The 24,756-nt window shown below is 41.0% G+C and overlaps 1 protein-coding gene across 2 annotated transcripts in view; it reads right to left on the bottom strand.

Moving 5' to 3' along the window:
- Nucleotides 1–37: 37 nt before the first annotated feature.
- SLC26A2 (solute carrier family 26 member 2) overlaps nucleotides 38–24,756 on the bottom strand; it is a 184,823-nt gene continuing 160,104 nt past the window's right edge. For both annotated transcript variants that reach the window (XM_040406551.1, XM_040406559.1), the window contains exon 3: nucleotides 38–2,216. In XM_040406551.1, coding sequence (XP_040262485.1) covers nucleotides 693–2,216 — 1,524 coding nt within the window. In that variant the 3' untranslated portion in view covers nucleotides 38–692. The remainder of the gene's footprint in view (nucleotides 2,217–24,756) is intronic.

Genomic DNA, 24,756 nt, shown 5'->3' with positions numbered 1-24,756 from the left:
GACCTTATACTTCACACATGTGAAAAACACATTAAAGATGTAAAATTGCATCGGCATGGAAAAAACAGAAACACAATACAATTGTGGACAAAACTGATTCAACTTGCATGCAAAACCATCAGTTTTACCCTGAACTCATTCCCTAATGCCCATGTTACAATAAACCTTAATCTCTGCAATTCGTATTTGTAGTCATTGGTAGAACCCAGTACCACGTTCATGTCTTTTAATCTTTGTATTAAAATAATCTCCCAACAAATATAACATAATCTCTACAAAAAAAAATAGTCTATATGGAATATCTTGTAAAAAAAATAGTCCCTCTATATCAAAATAGTAAGCGAAAGCTCTGCAATTCATTTAAGATTTGAATAAAAATAGTATTTTTTTACAGAAATAATCTGATCATTTCTTGTCCTGAGTGATGAGCTACAGATATGCGCATTTGCTACTATACAGAGGAAGAATTATGTCATAATAAAAATGTAAAAATAAAAAAATAAAATGTTAAAATGTCCTCCTGTATTTGGTTATAGACAGGTAGTTCTGTGATCTGGCAGTATGACATATATTGCTTTGTTGTATATTCTTCAGAAAATGAATATGTGCAATTCCAGATTGCACACTTCGGTATTTAAGAATATGCCACCTATGGCATGGTAACGTTGGCGTATCTTTCGCCTCTACCTCTTTTAAACTGCTGACCCATTAACAAAAGCATCTTTTTGTTCCTGCTCATACAGTGCAAACTGCACAGCTTGATGAACGCTGTGAAATACCATAGTCCCTTCCTCCCTTTTTAAATAGTCCCCATTCCTAAGCGAATTTCTCACACAACTGCTGCACTGTGCCAGCAGAACACGAATACCAATGTCATCATAATCTTTCAAGACTTCTTTCAAAGTGTTTAACCCTGCTGTATCAATGAACTGGATGGCACTACAGTCAATGATTACAGAGTGAAGTGGTATCTGCTCCTGGTAGAGTCTCTGTACAACTTCCATTGTAGTAAGACTGGTATCTGCGATGCCCTCTTTCTTCTGCCACTTCTCTTTCTTCTTTGCAGCTTTCTTCTCTGCTAATGCCACCAATACTGGATCTACACCAACAGATTTATACAAGGTTGATTTAAAGCACTGCTTATTCACATAATAGAGTGGGGCTTCAAATCGAAAGACCTTAACTCCTTTTGTGGTGTTCAGGTCCTTATATACAGTCATAGATTCATATACATCTGAGGCCTCCACTCTGCCTAGCAGTGTTACCCCAGGTTTCTGAGATCTTACAATGACACACAGCATTGAAAAGACAATGCCAGTCAATAGTCCCAATTCTGTACTAACTAATGCTGATGAAAACATGGTGATCAACCAAATAGAGGTGTCCACTTTATTGACTTTCCACATCTTGGGAAGATCTAAAAATTTTCTAAGGGCATCTCTTAAGTTCACTATGGTGATAACTCCAAGAACACATTTTTGGAGAGAGTAAAAAAGAGGAGCAATTACCAGTAGGACTAAGAGAAGGACTAAAGAGGTAATGAATCCTGAGACTTGAGTTTTGCAACCGGTGGACTCTTTAACTAGCGTTTTTGCCAGAGCAGCACTTGTGGTAAAGCAATGAAAAAATGAAGGAATGATGTTGCAAAATCCAATGGCATACATCTCCTGATTAGCCTTCACTTCATACCCATGTTTCTTGCCAAACATCTCTGAAAGAGAGACGGTGATTGCAAACCCTATAATTGCAATGGACAATGCCCCCAATGCTATATTGGGAATTAGGCCCCATTCTGGTGGCTTCGGCATTAGGAATCCTGTAGGAATTTCACCTGCTATACTGGAACCATATTTTTCTTTGAGATGACCAAAGTGAGAGGCAAGAGTAGCACCAACTACCAAAAAAAGTTCAATAGGGATGGGAGCTTTAAGCTTAGATTTGAAGCATTCATTCAGTTCTTTGGCTGGAACCAGAACTAAGAGGCAGATAATGCTGGTAACAAGGTCACAAATGTTGGTCTTGTGAATATTCTGGAAGATATAAATCCATGTGTAAATAGAAGAGCCAATTCCATTGGCACGTGGTATACTCAATCCTAAAAGGTATTTCACTTGAGATGTGAGGATTGTGAAAGAGGCACCTGTTGCAAATCCACTGAGAACTGCGCCAGAGAGGTACACAGAAACAAAGCCAACTTGTAGGACTCCCATTACTACCTGTAGAGTAAAAAAAAAAGATAACGTTACCACAGACAACTACATTTAAACACATTTTTCTTTGCATCACAGAGGAATTGTATTTAGGTTATTCCCAAATTTGAAGTTATCCTATAATCACAAGATAGTGGATACATATTAGATTGGAGGGGGTCCTACCACTGGAACCTCCTCCGATTACAAGAATGGGATCCCATACCCAGCAACTCTCCAACCCCCCTACTCTGAAATGAACAGAGCAGTAGGTTGAGCATGCACACTGCCACGCTATTCATCTCTATAGAACCTGCTAAAAATATGGTAGCTGAACGCTGTACTTGGCTATCTGCGGCAGTCTTATAGAGAAAAATGTAGAGGTAGTGCGGATGCTCAACATGCCACTCTGTTCATAGTAAAGAACCTTGTGGCATTGATGGATTAAACAGATCTCATTGTTCATTTCACCTGAACCCTTATCATATCCACATACAATAGAGGTAGCCATAAGTGTTCATGGTCCTCTCCACAGGTCTACTGGAGTTACGTAGACAGTCAAGCAAGTGACTCCCTTAGATTCCAGTGGACAGAGCAACACACATGGCACCTTAAAGGGATTATCCAGGAATTTATATTGATGACCTATCCTCTGGAGGTGTTGGACCCCTGCCGATCAGCTGTTGGAAGAGGCTTGCGCTCTGTGAGCCCTGTGGCCTCTTCCTAGGCCATGTGACATCACCGTACATCAGTCACATGGTCTAGTAGCAGCTCAGCCTCATGCAAGTCAATGGGGCTGAGCTGCAATGCCAAGCACAGCCGCTATACAATGTACGGCGCTGAGATTTGAAAGCATCTCTTGCTCTATAACATGCTTTGATTGCAACAGATTTCACTTATTTCGTGATGACAGCTTCTATTTAAAAAGATCCATTGTAGTATACTGGAAATATGAGCAAAGAGTTACAACACTGCTCATCATCCATAAAATTAGTACAGTTGGCATCTCCTCCAAAAATGTATTTCAGGCCACGCTTATTAAGTGGATAATGTTATTGTTAATGTGATTAAGTGGAAATGGAAATTTTGTTTTTTGCCTTTCAGAAAGGTCAAAATACACAATATGTGAAAGAGCATATATATTTTACTTAAAGTGTATATTTTTTTTCTTTTAATGAGTAGGGACAGTGATAGGGAACATTTTTCTAATAACTAACCAGCCACCGGGAGATGCAGGGCAGATCATGCAGTCAACAGGGAGTAGCTGATTTACAATAAACAGGGACAGTATATACTATAAATCAAGAACTCCCTGTCTCTCCACCATAATAGCCAGTGCTGACTGCATGATCTGCCCTGCATCTCCCGGCAGCTGGTTAGTTACTCAGCGCACCAGGGATACATAAGAATTATTCGCTCTCAGCGCTGGCCATGCTGATGATCAGTGTCAATATAGCAGGAAGACAGAGCAAATACAGTATATATGTACCTTAATTTCTAGACATATATAGGTGCTAGCAGGGATGGAAAAAGAATTAACCCAAGCTGTCTTCACAGTGAACACTGCTCTGTACTGTGTGGATAAACATGGATAAACATACTATAGCAATGCTCATTTAGAGAGCACTGCTAAGGGACATTTCAGGGTAAGTTTTCTCATATAAATGTACAAGTTCTTTAAATAAAGTGTATTAGAAAAATGTTCTCTATTACTGTCCCTACACATTAGAAGAAAAAAAATATGGCAGTTATACTTTAATATGTCTAGAGTCCCCTGTACACAGGCTAAGGAATGGAGAACTGTCAGGGATGAGCGTTTGTACAAATGTTCATTTTTGATAATTATCCCTGTAAAGGTACCGACAATTGTCTATCAGATTATCACATGTTTCACACACCTACTAAAATCACTGTTCATTAGAAGCACATTGTCCTGTGTAAACCTAAATGTTCTGCCGCCAGATGAGTAGACTGTATTGCATGAAGGCATGCCGAAATGCTGTTGGGGTAGGCACCATCTTGGAGTGTGGGTGGGACTTGGTATGGGTAATGGATCTTTTTTTAACTGTATTTCATTGCATATTAGGCTTGTGATTTTCTTTGCACTTCGCTCTTTATGATTAGCCTTTTATTTGCATAGTTGAATCTCTTGCTAACATACATGCACAAAGCTAATATTGACAGTCCTGTGCGTATTCCTCTTCCTCCAATGATGTTGCATTTCTTGCAAACTCTCTTTTTAACTGTTTTTAACATATGAACTAATAAAGTATATGAACTATTGTTATTGCATGTGGTCTGGTAATTTTTGTAGGTTTGTGTACTGAACTGTTACCCATGTAAATGCATCTACCGAGTGAGCGATAATCTGGAGTAAACTACCTATGAACCTTCAATCATTGTCCGCTCTATTGGCTTAAGTCTTAGTTAATGTGAGCCTATGAGTTTTTCATTTTTGACTACAGTCGTGGCCAAAAGTTTTGAGAATTACATAAATATTGGAAATTGGAAAAGTTGCTGCTTAAGTTTTTATAATAGCAATTTGCATATACTCCAGAATGTTATGAAGAGTGATCAGATGAATTGCATAGTCCTTCTTTGCCATTAAAATTAACTTAATCCCCAAAAAAACTTTCCACTGCATTTCATTGCTGTCATTAAAGGACCTGCTGAGATCATTTCATTAATCGTCTTGTTAACTCAGGTGAGAATGTTGACGAGCACAAGGCTGGAGATCATTATGTCAGGCTGATTGGGTTAAAATGGCAGACTTGACATGTTAAAAGGAGGGTGATGCTTGAAATCATTGTTCTTCCATTGTTAACCATGGTGACCTGCAAAGAAACGCGTGCAGCCATCATTGCGTTGCATAAAAATGGCTTCACAGGCAAGGATATTGTGGCTACTAAGATTGCACCTCAATCAACAATTTATAGGATCATCAAGAACTTCAAGGAAAGAGGTTCAATTCTTGTTAAGAAGGCTTCAGGGCGTCCAAGAAAGTCCAGCAAGCGCCAGGATCGTCTCCTAAAGAGGATTCAGCTGCGGGATCGGAGTGCCACCAGTGCAGAGCTTGCTCAGGAATGGCAGCAAGCAGGTGTGAGCGCACCTGCACGCACAGTGAGGCGAAGACTTTTGGAAGCTGGCCTGGTGTCAAGAAGGGCAGCAAAGAAGCCACTTCTCTCCAAAAAAAACATCAGGGACAGATTGATCTTCTGCAGAAAGTATTGTGAATGGACTGCTGAGGACTGGGGCAAAGTCATATTCTCCGATGAAGCCTCTTTCCGATTGTCTGGGGCATCTGGAAAAAGGCTTGTCCGGAGAAGAAAAGGTGCGCGCTACCATCAGTCCTGTGTCATGCCAACAGTAAACCATCCTGAGACCATTCATGTGTGGGGTTGCTTCTCATCCAAGGGAGTGGGCTCACTCACAATTTTGCCCAAAAACACAGCCATGAATAAAGAATGGTACCAAAACACCCTCCAACAGCAACTTCTTCCAACAATCCAACAACAGTTTGGTGAAGAACAATGCATTTTCCAGCACGATGGAGCACCGTGCCATAAGGCAAAAGTGATAACTAAGTGGCTCGGGGACCAAAACGATGACATTTTGGGTCCATGGCCTGGAAACTCCCCAGATCTTAATCCCATTGAGAACTTGTGGTCAATTGTCAAGAGGCGGGTGGACAAACAAAAACCCACTAATTCTGACAAACTCCAAGAAGTGATTATGAAAGAATGGGTTGCTATCAGTCAGGAATTGGCCCAGAAGTTGATTGAGAGCATGCCCAGTCGAATTGCAGAGGTCCTGAAAAAGAAGGGCCAACACTGCAAATACTGACTCTTTGCATAAATGTCATGTAATTGTCGATAAAAGCCTTTGAAACGTATGAAGTGCGTGTAATTATATTTTACTACATCACAGAAACAACTGAAACAAAGATCTAAAAGCAGTTTAGCAGCAAACTTTGTGAAAACTAATATTTGTGTCATTCTCAAAACTTTTGGCCACAACTGTAGATTAACTATTTAACCCCATTCATTCTCTTTAGATTAGAGGGAACTTTATTAATGGATTTATAATGAGGTGGCTGACTGTTCCTCCTACTAATTTGATCCATTACAAATCTATAAAACATTTATAATAGCAGTTCAACTATACATTTCTGACTATAATTATTCTATCAAAAATAATTATCAGTAAATATGCTTTTCCCTACTTGTGAAGCATTGATAGGAATGAGCTTTTAATGAACACACTGAGAAAGTTAATTATCTTTGCATTCCTAAATGAATTAGAAGCAGAGCATTTGCTGTTTTTTAAAGCATAATCTTATTACTGTGGAGGTGTCTATCACTGTCCAGGTAATAGCAAAAGTCTATACAGAATTCCCTCTATCGCTTTTGTCGGCTTCCTATTTAAATTGCTATTTCCACACAAAAGCAATGGGATGTTTTTTAATTAAAATTTAATTGGAACAGCAATTTCCACGCAAAGAAATTAGAGAGTTCACAAGAAATCATTTCACTGTTCCCTGCGGCTTCAGCCAAGCACTCGACATACACACAAGGTATTCCACGGCTGTCGCCGGAAGGTGCGGTGTTGATTAACTGATTTGGACGCTATATATAGAAGACTAAAGCAACTTAGCCAGATTACTGTATTAGTAAGATTACTGTATTCTCACTTTACCAACACATCTGCACCCTACACATTAACACAAACTGTTCTTGGTGCCACATGCTGTGCCCTGAATATAATAGTAGCATACACTGTTCCCCTGAATACAGTCATGTCACGTGCAATGCCCGCTAAAAATAAAACTCCCCAAAGCTCCCCATACTGTGCCAAATCTCTGTGCTCCAATTACTGTGCCTCATCTCTTTGCCGCCATACTATGCCTCACCTCTGTGCCACCCATACTGTAACTTATATCTGTGTTCCCAATACTATGCCTCATCTCTCTGCCCCACATACTGTGCCTCATCACTGTGCCCCCATGCTGTGCCCCATCTCTGTGCTCCCCATACTGTGCCCCATCTCTGTGCTCCCCATACGGTGCCCCATATTGTACCTCTTATCTGTATGCAGTGCATACACTGTGTAATACGTTCGTTTCCCTGGTCCCAAGACATCCTCCAGCTATGTAGTCCTAACCGGTTCTGGCCAGGCTTGCAACTGTGGAACATTGCAGGTGGTGCAATGAAGTCATTGCACAGCGCGCATCTCAACAAATGGTCGAGTGGCGTGGCAGAGAACCACCAGCGCTGAGGCAAATGGCCAATTAAGAAGGTTGACACATATATGTTTGATGTCTCTGATGGAATTGACCCATCAACAAATAGAATAAAATCCACAGTTGAGTTATTCAGAGAATTAGAGACCCTGTTATTAAAACAATTAAGACAATACTGGGAAATTAAATCTTTAAAACAATATTTAAACCAAAATATAATACCTAAAGGCTTACAACTATTTAAAACACCAGCCCAAGATTTGTGGAGCGAGGAATTTAATCAAGAGTGGGACAAATTTTTAGACACTCAATCACGGGGGCTAATTGAATTAATAATAAAACGCAGAACTCAAATCTTAGCCACAATAGGTGAAAAAATCAATCAAATTAAAGGGGAGATGGAACACCTAGTGAAAGATGAAACATACAATAATTGGCAGGAAAGAATCTGCAGAAGTTTAGATAAAACCGAACAAGATATTATTTTCAAAAAAAGTAAAAAATTAAGAAAGTTCGATACACAAGAAAGTAAATCAAAATCAAACGAAACAGTAATAGACATCCAAAGTACTGTATAAATAATCCCCAGTGAAAAACAAAGGTACAATATACCAGTGAGAAACAGATTTGAAAACTTCACAGAACAAGCTTTTTTAGATCGGACACCGCCTCATCACTCTACACGACCGAAACACAGGAGATCACTATCCCCACTATCCCCAATTCACAAACACACTCCCCCCCCAAAACACTCTTACAATTTAAGATACCACAATCCACATATAGAGAATCATCAACAAGGACACCCACGAGCACCGAGATACAGAGAACAACAGTTCACAACACCGACACATCAACCACACTATTCCAACCAAAGGGATCAAAGAAAACACGTAAAGGACGTAAAAAGACACAAAAACTACAGAAAAGATCACTAGAGAAAGATAACATTATCAATCTAAGCGATGTAGTTTTATCCCAAGCACAAATATCACTCTTAAACAAAGGACTCAAATTCGCCCCATCTGCGAAGTTAAACAAATTTGATACTTATATTGGTATACAAAAGTTTATCAAAAATATGTGCCTAAAGAAATATTTTTTAAAAAACCCGTTGGTTCCACAAACATGTATAATTGAAAAATTCCAACATACTTGACTCAAAAAAAAAATCAAAAAAATTTCCCAGAAATGAGATAGGGCCAGAAATGGCAGGTTTTCAAAAATGTGTTGAAATGGATCTACGAAAATTGAAAGAAAAACAAACACACAATAGTAATTTATCAAAAAAAGAAGCATTAGCCATAAGAGAATTACAGGACAGTGAAGAAATTACAATACGCCCAGCCGACAAGGGGGGCGCTATTGTAATTTTAAACACCCAAGATTACAACAAGGAGTGCCTAAGACACTTATCTGATGTAGAAACGTATAAGATATTAAAAGGGGACCCCACTGTCTCTTTTAAAGAAAAATTACTTAAATACAGTACCAAAGGATTGGATCTAGAAATTCTCAATAAAACAGAATTCAATTTTATTATGGGAACACCTGGTAGGCTACCAGTATTATATTGCCTACCCAAGGTACACAAAGACGCGGCCTGTCCACCAGGCCGCCCCATAATATCCGGCATTGGATCCTTAACCGCGAATTTGTCCAAATATATAGACACGTGGTTACAACCATTAGTTAGAAAAACTAAATCGTATCTGAAAGATACTACAGAAATTATTGAAGTCTTAGAAAAACTGAAGGTAGAAGACAATTGGATTTTAGCAACCCTTGATATCAAATCACTATATACAGTGATTAATCATAACCAAGGTCTCCATGCCCTCAGAGTTCAATTAGGGAAAGAAAATTTAAAACCGGAACAGTTAGAATTTATTGCAGAAGGTGTTAAACATATATTGGAACATAATTATTTCTTTTTTAATGATAATTATTACCTCCAGATCATGGGGACCGCCATGGGCACCAGGTTTGCCCCCAGCTATGCTAATTTGTTTTTAGCCCATTGGGAAGAAACGTTTATTGATCCCAATCTAGGGGGCAACCTGGTGCTCTGGCGTAGATATATTGATGACGTCATCCTGATCTGGAGAGGTGACGAAATTGGTTTATGTTCCTTTATTTCTGAGATAAACAAGAATGTCTACAATCTAACTTTCACAGCAAATATAAATCAGTTAGAAACAGAGTTCCTTGACCTAAACATAACGAAAAACGAAGATAGATATATATGTCGTACTTTTCAGAAAAAGACAGCTAAAAATGGGTATATATTATATTCGAGCTGCCATTTACCCCACTGGCTGACGAATGTACCTTTTGGTCAGTTTCGTCGCTTGAAAAGAAATTGTACAGAAGATTTCCAATATCAAAAAGAAGCCGAAATATTGAAAGAGAAATTTATATACAAGAGATACCCTACACATATCTTAGAAACAGCACTACAGAAAGCAAACAAAATACCAAGGGAAACCTTCTTTAGAAAAACTCCCAAAAGTCCAGATAACCATACAATGAACAAAATTATGGATAAAAAAACGGATTTTAGGATTATATTACCTTTTTCCACTCAATTCAGAAAAATTTATTGTATTATCAACAAATATTGGCACGTATTAACACAGGACAAAATAATTGGTTCACTTTTACCATTAAAACCTAAAATCACTTACACACGAGCACAAAGTTTAGGTTTAAAAATTGCACCTTCAATCAAATATAATCCTAATAAAACTCCTTCAACTGGAAATTGGATGAGTTTTAAAGGATTCTATAGATGCGGGAAATGTCAAGGATGCAAAACAACTAAATTCGCAAGAAAAACCACTGACATTAATTCATCACAAAATACTTTCTCCCTGACGGTAAAAAGCTTCCTCACTTGCAATTCTTCCAGTGTGATCTATCTTATTTAATGTCCGTGTAAGAAACAGTACATTGGTAGGACAAAACGATGCCTAAAAACAAGGATAAGCGAACATCTGCGCAATATCAGAAATGGATACATGAAACATTCATTATCCAAACATTTTAAAGAGGTCCACAAAGACCCAACAGGTATGTTTTTTTATGGCATTGCAAAAGATTGACACACACTGGCGAGGAGGAAAGCATATAGATAGAATGTCTAGGGCTGAATCACGTTTAATATTCGACTTTGGAAGCCTCATTCCAATGGGTCTCAACGCCGACTTAGAAATATTCGGCTTTTTGTGAATATGGGTTGTGTGTCCGTTTTCTGATGGTGAGCCTCACGTTAGGCTGTTTACCAGCACTGAGTCTCTCCCTCCGAGCCGGACACACACTCCATTGTCATCTTTTCACTTTGAAAATGCCTGAACATTGAAACCCCGAAAAATTAGTGGAACATCAAAATTATTCATGACATCAAGCAATATGTATCACTATTCTATTGATTTTTATGTCTTTTATATATATACATTTTATTTCATATATCAACTATTTATAGATTTTTAGTCGTCTATACACATGTTATATGCTTTTATTGTATATCAAATTTAATAATCTGACGAACCTATCCACTTTTTATTCATTTTTATATATATATGTATATTCTTATATTTTCATAATTGTATTTATAAAATATATCTTTGCAGCATCTATCTATTATATTTATTGATTGTATTTTATTAACAAGCAGATAATTTAGTCCTTATCAAATAATGTTGCAAAATACCGCACCAAAACCGCATAGAGCAATACCTATGAGAAATAAAATTGGGAATCCAAACCGCTTTTTGGGTCCCAGTACCCACGATAATGAACAAAAACTGGAACTGAGAATCCTAACCGCCTTTTGGGTCCATCCAGGCGGCCTATATAAAATCATTCCAAACCTTGGGAGATCAGCTGCCACTGAGGAAGGGGAAGAGGTCCCCGAAACGCATCTGGCGTAACCAGCTGATACACTCCCATTGCAACTAAGGCCTTCTTCCTATACACAGATGAGGAAATAATCTGTGAATAATCAATAACTGGAGCGCTCCAGTGAAAAACTCCATCCAGGATCTGCTGAACATAGCTCTTGCTAATTCGACTGCCGCACATCAGATCTCGCGATACCTGGTCATAGTCCCAGATCGGAGATACGTCACGGATCACGTGGGTACGCAGCATACTCTGCGACACAGACGGCCAAGCCTGCAGCACGCCTAGACCGCACAGCTCCGGCGTTTACCCCCAAGTGCGGGACCATTTGCACTACACATGTGAGTGACTCTGCTTTACTCCAGTCGGCATAAGGTAAGATCCGATACAATCTCCTTACCTTGGAGTACTATATTATATTGACTGCAATCCACCGCTACTCAGGAGATAACATACTTGTGCTGATTCGTTCGGACAAGCTGCACAACCATCAGACTCTACGCTTTGTATGTCTCCTTGCACTTTATATACAACGTCGTGATTGAAAGGACAACTACCCTACCGAACCAAGTTTGGTCATTTACAAGATATTAGCCATTTATTATGAACTAACAAATTAACTATTCCTACCAGCGCTGCTATACATATATCTATTTTTAGCGTTCATATACGCTTTCAATTTTATTGTGCATATTATTGTATTTTGCCTTTGAATTAAATTGTGATCACTTTTATTATACTACCTATTATACTACCTATTGTGAGTACCAGTCCAATTTATTTATCTACTTTTGAACATTTGTCTGTAAGGGTGATACAGTTTACCTGGCCTAGAGCACCTGGTCCTTATCTGCATAAGAGTGAGCTATTCCTTTAAATATTTTTCTTTAAATGGCCAATTATATCTGCGTCCTCTGGATAGGTCATTAATATCAGCTGTTAAAAGAGCTCTGCGGGCTCTTCCTAGACCATTGGACCACACTGTACATCGGTCACATGGCCTACTGTAGTTGCAGCTCATCCCCATTGACGTGAATGGGACTGAGCTGCAATACCAAGCACAGCTGCTATACAATGTATGGCGGGTGAGCCTGAAACAGCTGATCAGCATGGGTGCCGGGACTCAGACCCCCGCCGATGTGATAATGATGACCTATCCTGAGGATTGGTCATCATTACCTTTAACTGGATTAACCCCTTTAAGGATGCATTCTAGCTTGACCCATTTTTTATTCACACTAAAAAGCCATAACTTTTTTTTATCTTTCAGTTGACCTAGCCATATGAGGTTGTTTTTTTGTGCAATGAGCCTTTTTAATGGCTCTATTTTCAGTACATACAGTATCTCACAAAAGTGAGTACACCCCTCACATTTTTGTAAATATTTTATTATATCTTTTCATGGGACAACACTGAAGATATGACACTTTGATACAATGTACAGTAGTCAGAGTACAGCTTGTATAATAAATTTGGTGTACCCTCAAAATAACCCATACAGCCATATCTTAGAGTACTCTCCTAAATGGCCAAATTGTGCCCAAACTATCAATATTTCGTGTGGCCACCATTATTTTCCAGCACTGACTTTTGGGCATGGAGTTTACTAGAGCTTTACAGGTTAACACTGCAATCCTCCTCCACTCCTCCATGACGACATCATAGTGCTGATGGATGTTAGAGACCTTGCGCTCCACCACCTTCCGTTTGAGGATGCCCCACAGATTATCAATAGAGTTTAGGTCTAGAGACATGATTGTCCAGTCCAGCACCTTTAGGCCTCCTGCACACGACCGCAAAAAGGTCCGCAAAAACGGGGTCCGTAGGTCTGTCTTTTCGTCCGTGGGTCTTCTTGATTTTTGGAGGATCCACGGACATGAAAAAAAAGTCGTTTTGGTGTCCGCCTGGCCGTGCAGAGCCAAACGGATCCGTCCTGAATTACAATGCAAGTCAATGGGGACGGATCCGTTTGACGTTGACACAATATGGTGCAATTTCAAACGGATCCGTCCCCCATTGACTTTCAATGTAAAGTCAGGAGTCCCTTTTATACCATCGGATCGGAGTTTTCTCCAATCCGATGGTATATTTTAACTTGAAGCGTCCCCATCACCATGGGAACGCCTCTATGTTAGAATATACCATCGGATTTGAGTTAGATCGTGAAACTCAGATCCGACAGTATATTCTAACACAGAGGCGTTCCCATGGTGATGGGGACGCTTCAGGTTAGAATATGCTAAAAGAACTGTGTACATGACTGTACCCCCCCCCCTGTGTTTAACTCATTGGTGGCCAGTACTGCCGGCCCCGCCTTCCTCCCTTGTATTTAACACATTGGTGGCCAGTGCAGCCGGCCCCCCCTCCCTCCCTTGTATTTAACACATTGGTGGCCAGTACGGCCGGCCCCCCCTCCTTCCCTCCCTTGTATTTAACACATTGGTGGCCAGTGCGGCCGGCCCCCCCTCCCTCCCCTGTAGTACTGTAGATTCATTGGTGGCCAGTGGGCCCCCCCCTCCCTCCCCCTCCTAATTAAAATCTCCCCCCCTATCATTGGTGGCAGCGGAGAGTACCGATCGGTGGGGCTCCGATCGGTAACCATGGCAACCAGGACGCTACTGCAGTCCTGGTTGGCATGGTTACTTAGCAATTTTTAGAAGTATTATACTTACCTGCGAGCTGCAATGTCTGTGACCGGCCGGGCGCTCCTCCTACTGGTAAGTGAAAGGTCTGTGCGGCGCATTGCTTATAGCACAGACCTGTCACTTACCAGTAGGAGGAGCGCCCGGCCGGTCACAGATATCGCAAGCTCGCAGGTAAGTATAATGCTTCTAAAAATTGCTACGTAACCATGGCAACCAGGACTGCAGTAGCGTCCTGGTTGCCATGGTTACCGATCGGAGCCCCAGCGATTAAACTGGGACTCCGATCGGTACTCTCCGCTGCCACCAATGATAGGGGGGGAGATTTTAATTAGGAAGGGGAGGGAGGGGGGGGCCCACTGGCCACCAATGAATCTACAGTACTACAGGGGAGGGAGGGGGGGCTGGCCGCACTGGCCACCAATGTGTTAACTACAGGGGAGGGAGGGGGGCCGCCCGCACTGGCCACCAATGTGTTAACTACAGGGGAGGGTGGGGGGGCCGGCCGCACTGGCCACCAATGTGTTAACTACAGGGGAGGGAGGGGGGGCCGGTCGCACTGGCCACCAATGTGTTAACTACAGGGGAGGGAGGGGGGGCCCACTGGCCACCAATGAATTTAAAACTGGGGAGGGAGGTGGGTGTGCCCCTCCTGCCTGGCAGCACATGATCTCTTACAGGGGGCTATGATACGCACAATTAACCCCTCAGGTGCAGCACCTGAGGGGTTAATTGTGCGGATCACAGCCCCCTGTAAGAGATCGGGTGCTGCCAGGCAGCAGGGGGCAGTCATGTACACAGTTCAAAGTATATTCTAACTAGAAGCGTCCCCATCACTATGGGAACGCCTCTGTGTTAGAATATACTGTCAGATCTGAGTTTTCACAAAGTGAAAACTTAGCTCTGAAAAAGCTTTTATGCAGACGGATCAGCGGCTCCGTCTGTGAGAAAGTAGACTACGGCCACGGACCACGGACGCGGATGCCAATCTTGTGTGCTTCCGTGTTTTTTCACGGACCCATTGACTTGAATGGGTCCGTGAACCGCTGTCCGTCAAAAAAATAGGACAGGTCATATTTTTTTGACGGACAGGAAACACGGATCACGGATGCGGCTGCAAAATGGTGCATTTTCCGATTTTTCCACAGACCCATTGAAAGTCAATGGGTCCGCGAAAAAAAACGGAAAACGGCACAACGGCCACGGGTGCACACAACGGTCGTGTGCAGGAGGCCTTACCCTTAGTTTCTTTAACAAGGCAGTGGTCGTATTGGAGGTGTGTTTGAGGTCGTTATCATGTTGGAATACTGCCCTGCAGCCCAGTTTCTGAAGGGAGGGGAACATGCTCTGCGTCAGTATGTCATATTATATGTTGGCATTCATGGTTCCGTCAATGAACTGTAGCACCCCACAGCCGACAGCACTCATGCAGCCCCAAACCATGACACTCCCACCACCATGCTTAAATGTAGCCAAGACACACTTGTCTTTGCATTCCTCACCTTGTCGCCGCCACATACGCTTGGCACCATCTGAACAAAATAAGTTTATCTTGGTCTCATCAGACCACATGATGTGGTTCCAGTAATCCAAGTCCTTAGGCTATTTTTACACTTGCGTCAGAGGATTCCAGAAGGCAGGTCCGTCGCCGGAACTGTCTGCCGGATCCATCAAAACGTATGCAAACTGATGGCATTTGTCAGACGGATCAGGATCCTGATCCGTCTCTTCGGTGTCATCAGAAAAAATGGATCCGGTATTTATTTATTTTCACAGATTTAAAGGTCTGCGCATGCGCGGACCGGAAGAATGGATCCGTCAATGCGGCAATTTTAATGCCGGATACGGCACTAATACATTTCAATGGAAATGATGCTGAATCCGGCATTCCGGCAAGTGTTCAGGATTTTTGGCCGGAGAGAAAAATGCAGCATGCTGCAGTATTTTCTCCGGCCAAAAAACGTAAGAGGGACTGAACTGATGGATCCTGAACGGAATACTCACCATTCAGAATGCATTAGGATAAAACTGATCAGTCAGTTTTTTTCCGGTATTGAGCCCCTAGGACGGAACTCAATACCGAAAAAGAAAAACGCTAGTGTGAAAGTACTCTAAGTCTGCTTGTCTGCAGCAAACTGTATGCAGGCTTTCTTGTTCATCATCTTTAGAAGAGGTTTCCTTCTGTTACGACAGCCATGCAGACCAATTTGGTGCAGTGTGCGGCATATGGTCTGAGCACTGACAGGCTGACCCCACCCCTTTAACCTCTGAAGCAATGCTGGCAGCACTGATATGTCTATTTTGAAAAGACAACCTCTGGATGTGACTCTGAGCACGTGCACTCGTCTTTGGTTGACCATGGCAAGGCCTGCTATGAGTGGAACTTGTCTGTTAAACCGCTATATGGTCTTGGCCATCGTGCTGCAGCCCAGTTTCAGGGTGTTGGCAATCTTCTTATAGCAGCCCTAGGCCATCTTTAGGTAGAGCAACAATTTTTCTTTTTTCTTTTTTTCAGATCCTCAGAGAGTTCTTTTCCATGAGGTGCCATGTTGAACTTCCATTGACCAGTATGAGAGTGTGTGCGAGCGATAACACCAAATTTAACACACCCACTACCCATTCACACCTGAGGCCTTGTAATAATAACGTGTCACATGACACCGGGGATGGAAAATGACTAATTTGCCACAATTTGGCCATTCTAACTTAGGGGTGTACTCACTTTTGTTGCCAGCGGTTTAGACATTAATGGCTATGTGTTGAGTTATTTTGAGGGCACACCAAATTTACACTGTTATACAAGCTGTACACTGACTACTTTACAGTCTATGAAAGTGTCATATCTTCAGTGTTGTCCCATGAAAAGATATTGAGGGTTGGACTCACTTTTGTGAGATACTGTAAAATGTATAATATAACTTTAATACATTTTTAGAGACATGAAAAAAACAGCAGTTCTGATCTATGTTTATGACATTTACCATACAGTAAAAATAACATGTTAATGTCTATTTCTGTTTTTTGGAGTAGGATGAAGAATAACATTGGATATCTTCTAGTTTTTATTTTTTTCTGATCAGTACCTCCATTGTAGATATTCCTTAAAAAATGGTGGACAAAAACTTTATTTCTGCTAAAAAAAAGTGGACTCCCGACAGGAAACTAAATGAACCCCATTTAAGTAAAAATTGTGCTTTCTGCGTTATTCAGTTATGTGTCGGATACAGCACTTCCATTATTTTCATTGTCCTTGTATGACAGAGAACAAATAGTGATGTGAAAGAGCCTTCACAAGGCCAAATTTGAAGCTTCTCTGATAGTTCCCATTTATTTAGTAGTGACCCTCTCTAGCTGAACTCTGAACAATGTATAGAATAGAGTATTCACACTTCATGTGCTGACACTTTGCAACATAGATTAACAGCAGTACAACCCTTTTCAAAGGCTATGTATCAGAAATTTGCTGTATATAATTGTCAATTGCTGGTAAAGGCTGCCAATGCAAATTATTAGCTAACACTGCAAAAAAAAAATTTCATTATAACCAAAAAGTGGTAGCAGGGTTTTCAGCAACAATGGCTTAATGGAAATGTCGATCTTTGTACATTACCCTGATATTTTTTTAATAGGTCATTATTTCCAAATTCATTTCTCACTATACTTTTAGGGTGTGCAGCTATTTCTTGTTTGGCCTCCTTTCAACCTCTCTATATAGAAAATAAATAAAAATATGAAAGCGCTTATTAATACACGGTAGGACCAGGAAGCAGTGGATATAGCACTCTGGGTTCTGGCTGTACTCACGACTCCCTGGTGCTCTGCTGTGAACCCACTGTGTCCGCAAAAAATGAGCCCCTACATAAGAAAATAGCTCAAAAACAAATAATATATATATAGCTCTCAGAACATGCAGACACTAAAACATAATTTTTTTTGGTTTAAAAAAATGCTATTAATGTGTTAAAGTGAAATAAATTTAAAAAAGTATACATATTAGGTATCGCCGCGTCCATAACAACCAGCTCTCTAAAAATATCACATGACCTAACCCCTCGGGTGAACACCGTAAAAAAATTATAATAATAATGTGTCAAAAAAAGCCATTTTTGTCACCTTACATCACAAAAAGTGCAACATAAAGTAATCAAAAAGGCGTATGTCCCACAAAATGGTACCAATAAAACCGTCATCTCATCCCACAAAAAATGAGCCCCTACATAAGAAAATCGCTCAAAAAATAAAAACAACTATAGCTCTCAGAACATGGACACATTAAAACATAATTTTTTTGTTTCAAAAATGCTATTATTGTGTAAAACAAATAAATAAGAAAAAGTTTACATATTAGGTATCGCCACGTCCGTAACGATCTGCTCTATAAAAATGTCACTTGACCGAACCCCTCAGGTTAACGCTGTAAAAATAAATAAATAAAAACTGTGCTAAAACAACCAATTCACCTTGCCCCATAAAGTTTTATAATGAATGATCAAAAAATCATATGTATCCAAAAATAGTACCAATAAAATTGGCACCTTATCCCCTAGTTTCCAAAATGGGTTCACTTCTTGGGAGTTTCTACTGTAAGGGTGCATCAAGGGGGCTTCAAATAGGACATGGCATCTAAAAACCATGTGGCGCTCCTTTTCTTCTGCGCCCTGCCGTGTGCCCATACAGCAGTTTATGACAACATGTGGGGTGTTTCTGTAAACCGCAGAATCTGGGTAATAAATATTGAGTTTTGTTTGGCTGTTAACCATCGATGTGTTAAAGGGATTCTGTCATCAGAAATGAGCCCTATAAGCTAAACATATGGCGATGTCCCTTGTAAAACACAGAATCCTAAAGTGAGTTTATCAAATGCCCCTGTGGCTCTATATTCCTAAAAAAAAGTGGTTTATATCACCTGTCAATCACTTAAAAATGTGTCCAAAGGACTTCTCATGGTGAAAGGTGCCCAGCTGCAGCCATGTCGTTTAGGTGCCCAGCGCCGCCTTCTCAGCTGAAATCGCCGCCCTCCATTTCATGCGATCCGCCTACCTCACGTCATCACTGCCTCTCTAACCACCGCTCGCTTCATCCAGATCCTGCACGTGCGCACTAGGTATATCCTGATGCGCCCGTGCGGACTACTGGCAGCGGCCTCGTATAGCGAAGTGCGCATGCGCCGGCCGGCGCACTTCGCTCGAACCTCCACTGACTGCCCATCCCAGCCATCCAACCTCCTACAGCCTGGTTCAAAGCTTGCGGGATCTGGATGAAGCGAGCGGTGGTTAGAGAGGCAGTGATGACGTGAGGTAGGCGGATCGCATGAAAGGGAGGGCGGCGATTTCAGCTGAGAAGGCGGCGCTGGGCATCTAAACGACATGGCTGCAGCTGGGCACCTTTCACCATGAAACGTCCCCTTGGACACATTTTTAAGTGTATATATAATATAGAGCCACAGGGGCATTTGATAAACTAACTTTAGGATTCTGTGTTTTACAAGGGACATCGCCATATGTTTAGCTTATAGGGCTCATTTCTGATGACAGAATCCCTTTAAAGAAAAAATTGGATTAAAATGGAAAATCTGCCAAAAAAGTTAAATAAAAAAATTCGATCTCCATTTTCCTTTAACCTGTTCCGGACATAGGGTGTACCGGTACGCCCTGATTTCCCGATCGTTAAGGACACAGGGCTGCCGGTACGTCCTATGTATTTCCGATCACTGCCCGCCGGTGCCTGCTCAAATCATTGAGCAGGCACCTTGGCTAAATGCGAGGGGGGGTCCTGTGACCCCCTTGTGTAGGCGATCGCAGCAAACCGCAGGTCAATTCAGACCTGCGGTTTGATGCGTTTCCGGGTGACAGGATAGTGATCGGTGGTGTGATAATACACCACCAATCACCATCCTTAGATCGCTCTCATTGGTCGGCTGGGCTTCATTGGTCGGCTGGGTGGGCGGTTCATTCAAATTATCGCAGCGCTCCTCTCCTCCTCCTTTCCAGTCCGGAGCCCGAGGAGAGAGGAGCGCTGCATCGTGTCTCAGAGCCAGCACCCCCCATCTGTTCAGAGCCCAGGATCCAGCCAGCACCCCATCTGTGCCCCAGCACCCCCAGGTATTTGGGGAAAGGCTAGGGACAAGATAGATTAGGCAGGGATATTTAGGGAAAGTTAGTTGAAGGGAAAAAAAAAACTGATTTGGTTGCATCACCCTAAATTGGGTGTCTGGGGTCCATAGCACAGCTGTGTGACCCTAGACCCCCCCAGGGGTGCTGCAGCTTGGCCCCCTGCCCCCCCCCAACTTTTGTCTGTTAGGTTTAGGGTGAGTTCGCGAACACCCATGCCCCCACACACACACACACACCAAATAAAGATTTACACGCATGCACACACACACGCAGACACACACTCCCCTATGGCCCGCCGGATGTTCTCGGCCGAGGAGGCATACGCCCAGCTTGCCTCCGAGTCCGAGAGTCCCAATGAGGATGACCCCACTTTCCTTTTGTCACCCGCGTCCTCCTCATCATCTAGCGATGATGATGAGCCCCCAAGGCAGCGGAGACGCCTCCAGGCGAAGCAAGGGGACCGCTATGCTAGGGACCCTGTGGCCCACCCTAGTACGAGCAGCTCTGGGGCTCGTACTAGTTTTCCGGCCCACCAGTTAAATCCACCGGGGCCCCCTGCCGGTGAATTTGTCTGGTATACCCCAGAGCGTTATGAGCCTGTGATTCCTGATTTTGTAGGCCAATCAGGAAACCAGGTTTCCACAGTGGGCTTCACTGAAAATGACTTTTTTTTTTTTTTTTTCAGTGACCACTTTGTAAATCTAATGGTGGAGCAAACAAACCTTGTTGAAAAAACAACAAAAAAGCTGTAGCAACAAGGAGGAAAAATGGGATAAAAAACAGTTATGTAGTGATGAAGAAAAAGCAAGAGCAGAGAAGCAGAAGAATGTAAAAATGATGAATATAAACATACGGATTTAAGAACAAAATCTAAATACCATTCAGTTCAGGAATATTCACAGGCCCTGAATAGTTTCATGAATATGGTAATAAAAAATATACGAAAAATCAGGGGCCCAAAAAAATCCAAAAGAAAATATATAGGGAATATATCCAAAATAGAAAGAGAGGCGTTAACAAAAATGCAGGAAAATTAAGATATCATCTTAAGACCAGCTGATTAAGGTGGGGGGATTGTAATAATGGACAAGGAAAAATATCTGAAGGAGGCATAAAATATTAGGGGACCAAAAAACCTACAAGACACTAAAAAATTACCCCACAGAAGTATTCAAGAAAGAACTCAACAAACTGGTAAAGAGGGGTAAAGAAGAAGCTATTTTAAATAAAAAAGAGGCAGAATTAGTGGAGATAAAACAACCAAAAATTGCCGCAATTTACCATAACCCAAAAATACACAAAAATACAGTAGAACCACCGGGAAGACCTATAGTGTTGGGAGTCGACTGTCTGACAAGTAATCTATCCAGATATATAGATTGTTTTTTACAACCTTGTGCAAAAATATTACCGACACACCTAAAAGACACCCAACACTTTTTGAATATTTTAAATGGAATAAAATGGAAACCGCATTACATCCTGGGGACATTAGACGTAAAATCATTATATCCAATAATTGAGAATACAAAAGGGTGTGATGCGGTCAAATCATGTTTACAGAATCAAGGAAAATTGGAACATAATCAAATTGATTTTATTTGGGATTGCATCATGTTTTTTTTAAAGAAAAATTTATTTTTATTTGAAGACACATTTTACACACAGCACTGGGGTACCGCGATGGGGATGAGATTCGCACCGGGGTTCGCTAACATATATGTAGGTCAGTGGGAACAGCAGGTTATCCACCCCAATGGCGAGCTCCGGGCGAATCTCGTCCTATGGAAGAGATTCATAGACAATGTGATATTCATCTGGGGGGGAGGGGAGGAAGTACTAAACATGTTTTTTAATGAAATCAATAAAAATGAATTTTATTTAGAATTTACACCGGCATTTAGCAATAGGGAAATACATTTCTTGGATCTCACAATTTACATTGAAGATGAGAAAATACAGACAAAAACATATAACAAACCAACGGATAGAAATAGTTTAATTTCATGGGACAGTTGTCATCTACTTTCTATGGGGGGCGGAACTTAGGTTTTAATCTGCTGTACCCCATTGAGCAAACGCTGCAGTCAGTGTGCCTAAAGTAAAAATACGCATTGCCATAAGGCTCACTTGCTATTTGTGCTTACACCCCAGATACGGGGGCCAAGTAGTCTTTAGGCACAGTATAGTATTCTGTTGATACAATTGGGATGGAGGTGTGTGGCTGAGCGGTGATGTGCACTCCCGCCTAGTTATATACCGGACCGACCCCTCATTCACAGCATCATCCATGGGGCTCAGTGTTTTTAACTTTATAGGTAGCTCACAATTTATTCCTTCATCACTTTTAAGGTTAAAAGTAAAAGTTATGTTTTATTAATCTGGGACAAGAGTGGTTAGAAGCCGTGTAGCCAATAGTGTTTACAGTTGTCATCTGCCACAATGGTTGGAAAATATTCCAAAAAGCCAGTTTATGAGGATCAGACGGAATTGCACAAAAAAGGATGAATATCAAGTAGAAGCAGACAAATTACAACAGAAATTTGAACAGAGAGGTTATAATAAAGAAAAACTAATAAAACAAAAAGAATTGGTAGGGAGAGTAAGCAGACAGGATCTAATGAATAAAAAGATTAAAAAACAGGAAAAGAAGGATGGAGAAGGAGAGCCCTTTGAAATGCCGCTGATCATCACGCAGTACAATGGGCTGACAGGAATATTGAGGAACATCATTAAAAAACATTGGGAGACCCTGAAAGAAGACAAAATTCTAGGAGATCACATCCCTAGCAACCCAAAATTTATATACAGAAAGGCAAGAAATGTGGGTAGCCTAATAGCACCCACCAATAAATGTGTAAGCAAAAAAAGTAAAAAAAAGTGAGAGTCAGATAAAAATTGGGGATACAACAACAAAACCACAAGCAGGCTTCTTCCCATGTGGCACATGTGGGGTGTGTAAAAAATTGAAAATAAGTAGGAAACAACATATGAACACACAAATAAAAAATCGTCCGTAAGAATCTGCTCAATAAAAATACCCCCCCAAACCCTCAGATGAACACGGTAAAAAATAAATAAAAAAGTGCAAAAAAAGGTATTTTTTCGTCACCTTACATCACAAAAATTGTAATAGCAAGGGATCAAAAAGTCATATGCACCCCAAAATAGTGCCAATAAAACCGACCTCTCATCCCGCAAAAAATTAGCCCCTACCTAAGATAATCAGCTAAAAACTAAAAAAAAAAAGACTTTTAGACTATGGAGATACTAAAATGTTTTTTTTTGTTTATAAAAAGATAATATAGTGTAAAACATTTTTTTAAAAAGTAGACATATTAGGTATCGCTGCGTCTGTAAGAATCTGCTCTATTAAAATACCCCCCTAACCCCTCAGATGAACATGGTAAAAAAATAAAAATAAAAACGGTGTCCAAAAAGCAATTTTTGGGCAAATTTTCCATTTGAATCCATTTTTTCCAATAACAAAGTAAGGGTTAATAGCCAAACAAAACTTTATATTTATTACCCTCAAACTGCAGTTTACAGAAACACCCTATATGTGGTCGTAAACTGCTGTATGACCAAACGGCAGGGCGCAGAAGTAAATGAACGCCGTATGGTTTCTGGAAAGCAGATTTTGATGGCCTTTTTTTTGGGCACCATGTCCCATTTGAAGCCCCCCTGATGCACCCCTAGAGTAAAAACTCCATAAAAGCGATTCCTTCTAAGAAACTACACCTCTTAAGGTATCCAAAACTGATTTTACAAACGTCGTTAACCCTTTAGGTGTTCCACAAGAGTTATTGGCAAATGGAGATAAAATTTCAGAATTTCTATTTCTGGTAATCTTGCCTCACAAAAATGTAATATAGATAAACCAAAAATCATATGTACCCTAAACATAGTCTCAAAAAAACTGCCACCTTATCCCGTAGTTTCCAAAATGGGGTCACTTTTATGGAGTTTCTACTCTAGGGGTGCATCGGGGGGCTTCAAATGGGACATGGTGTAAATAAACCAGTCCAGCAAAATCTGCCTTCCAAAAACCACACGGCGCACCTTTCCCTCTACGCCCTACTGTGTGCCCGTACAGTAGTTTACGGCCACATATGGGGTGTTTCTGCAAACTACAGAATTGGGGCAATAAATATAGCATTTTGTTTGGCTGTTAACCCTTGCTTTGTTACTGGAAAAAAATGGATTAAAATTAAATTTGAGATTTAAAATTTTTGGGCAAATTTTCCATCTCCATTTGCCAATAACTCTTGTGCAACACCTAAAGGGTTAACAAAGTTTGTAAAATCAGTTATGAATACCTTGAGGGGTGTAGTTTCTTAGATGGGGTCACTTTTATAGAGTTTCTACTCTAGGGGTGCATCAGGGGGGCTTCAAATGGGACATGGTGTAAAAAACCAGTCCAGCAAAATCTGCCTTCCAAAAATCATACGGCGCACCTTTCCCTCTACGCCCTACTGTGTGCCCGTACAGTAGTTTACGCCACATATTGGGTGTTTCTGCAAACTACAGAATTGGGGCAATAAATATAGCATTTTGTTTGGCTGTTAGCCCTTGTTTTGTTACTGGAAAAAATGTATTAAAATTGAAAATTTGCCCAAAAATCGAAATTCTGAAATATAATCTCCATTTGCTATTAACTCTTGTGGAAC

This window comes from Bufo bufo, chromosome 1 (genome assembly GCF_905171765.1).
Source record: "Bufo bufo chromosome 1, aBufBuf1.1, whole genome shotgun sequence".
Taxonomy (NCBI): Eukaryota; Metazoa; Chordata; class Amphibia; order Anura; family Bufonidae; genus Bufo; species Bufo bufo.
This window is presented reverse-complemented; position numbering and strand designations above follow the sequence as displayed.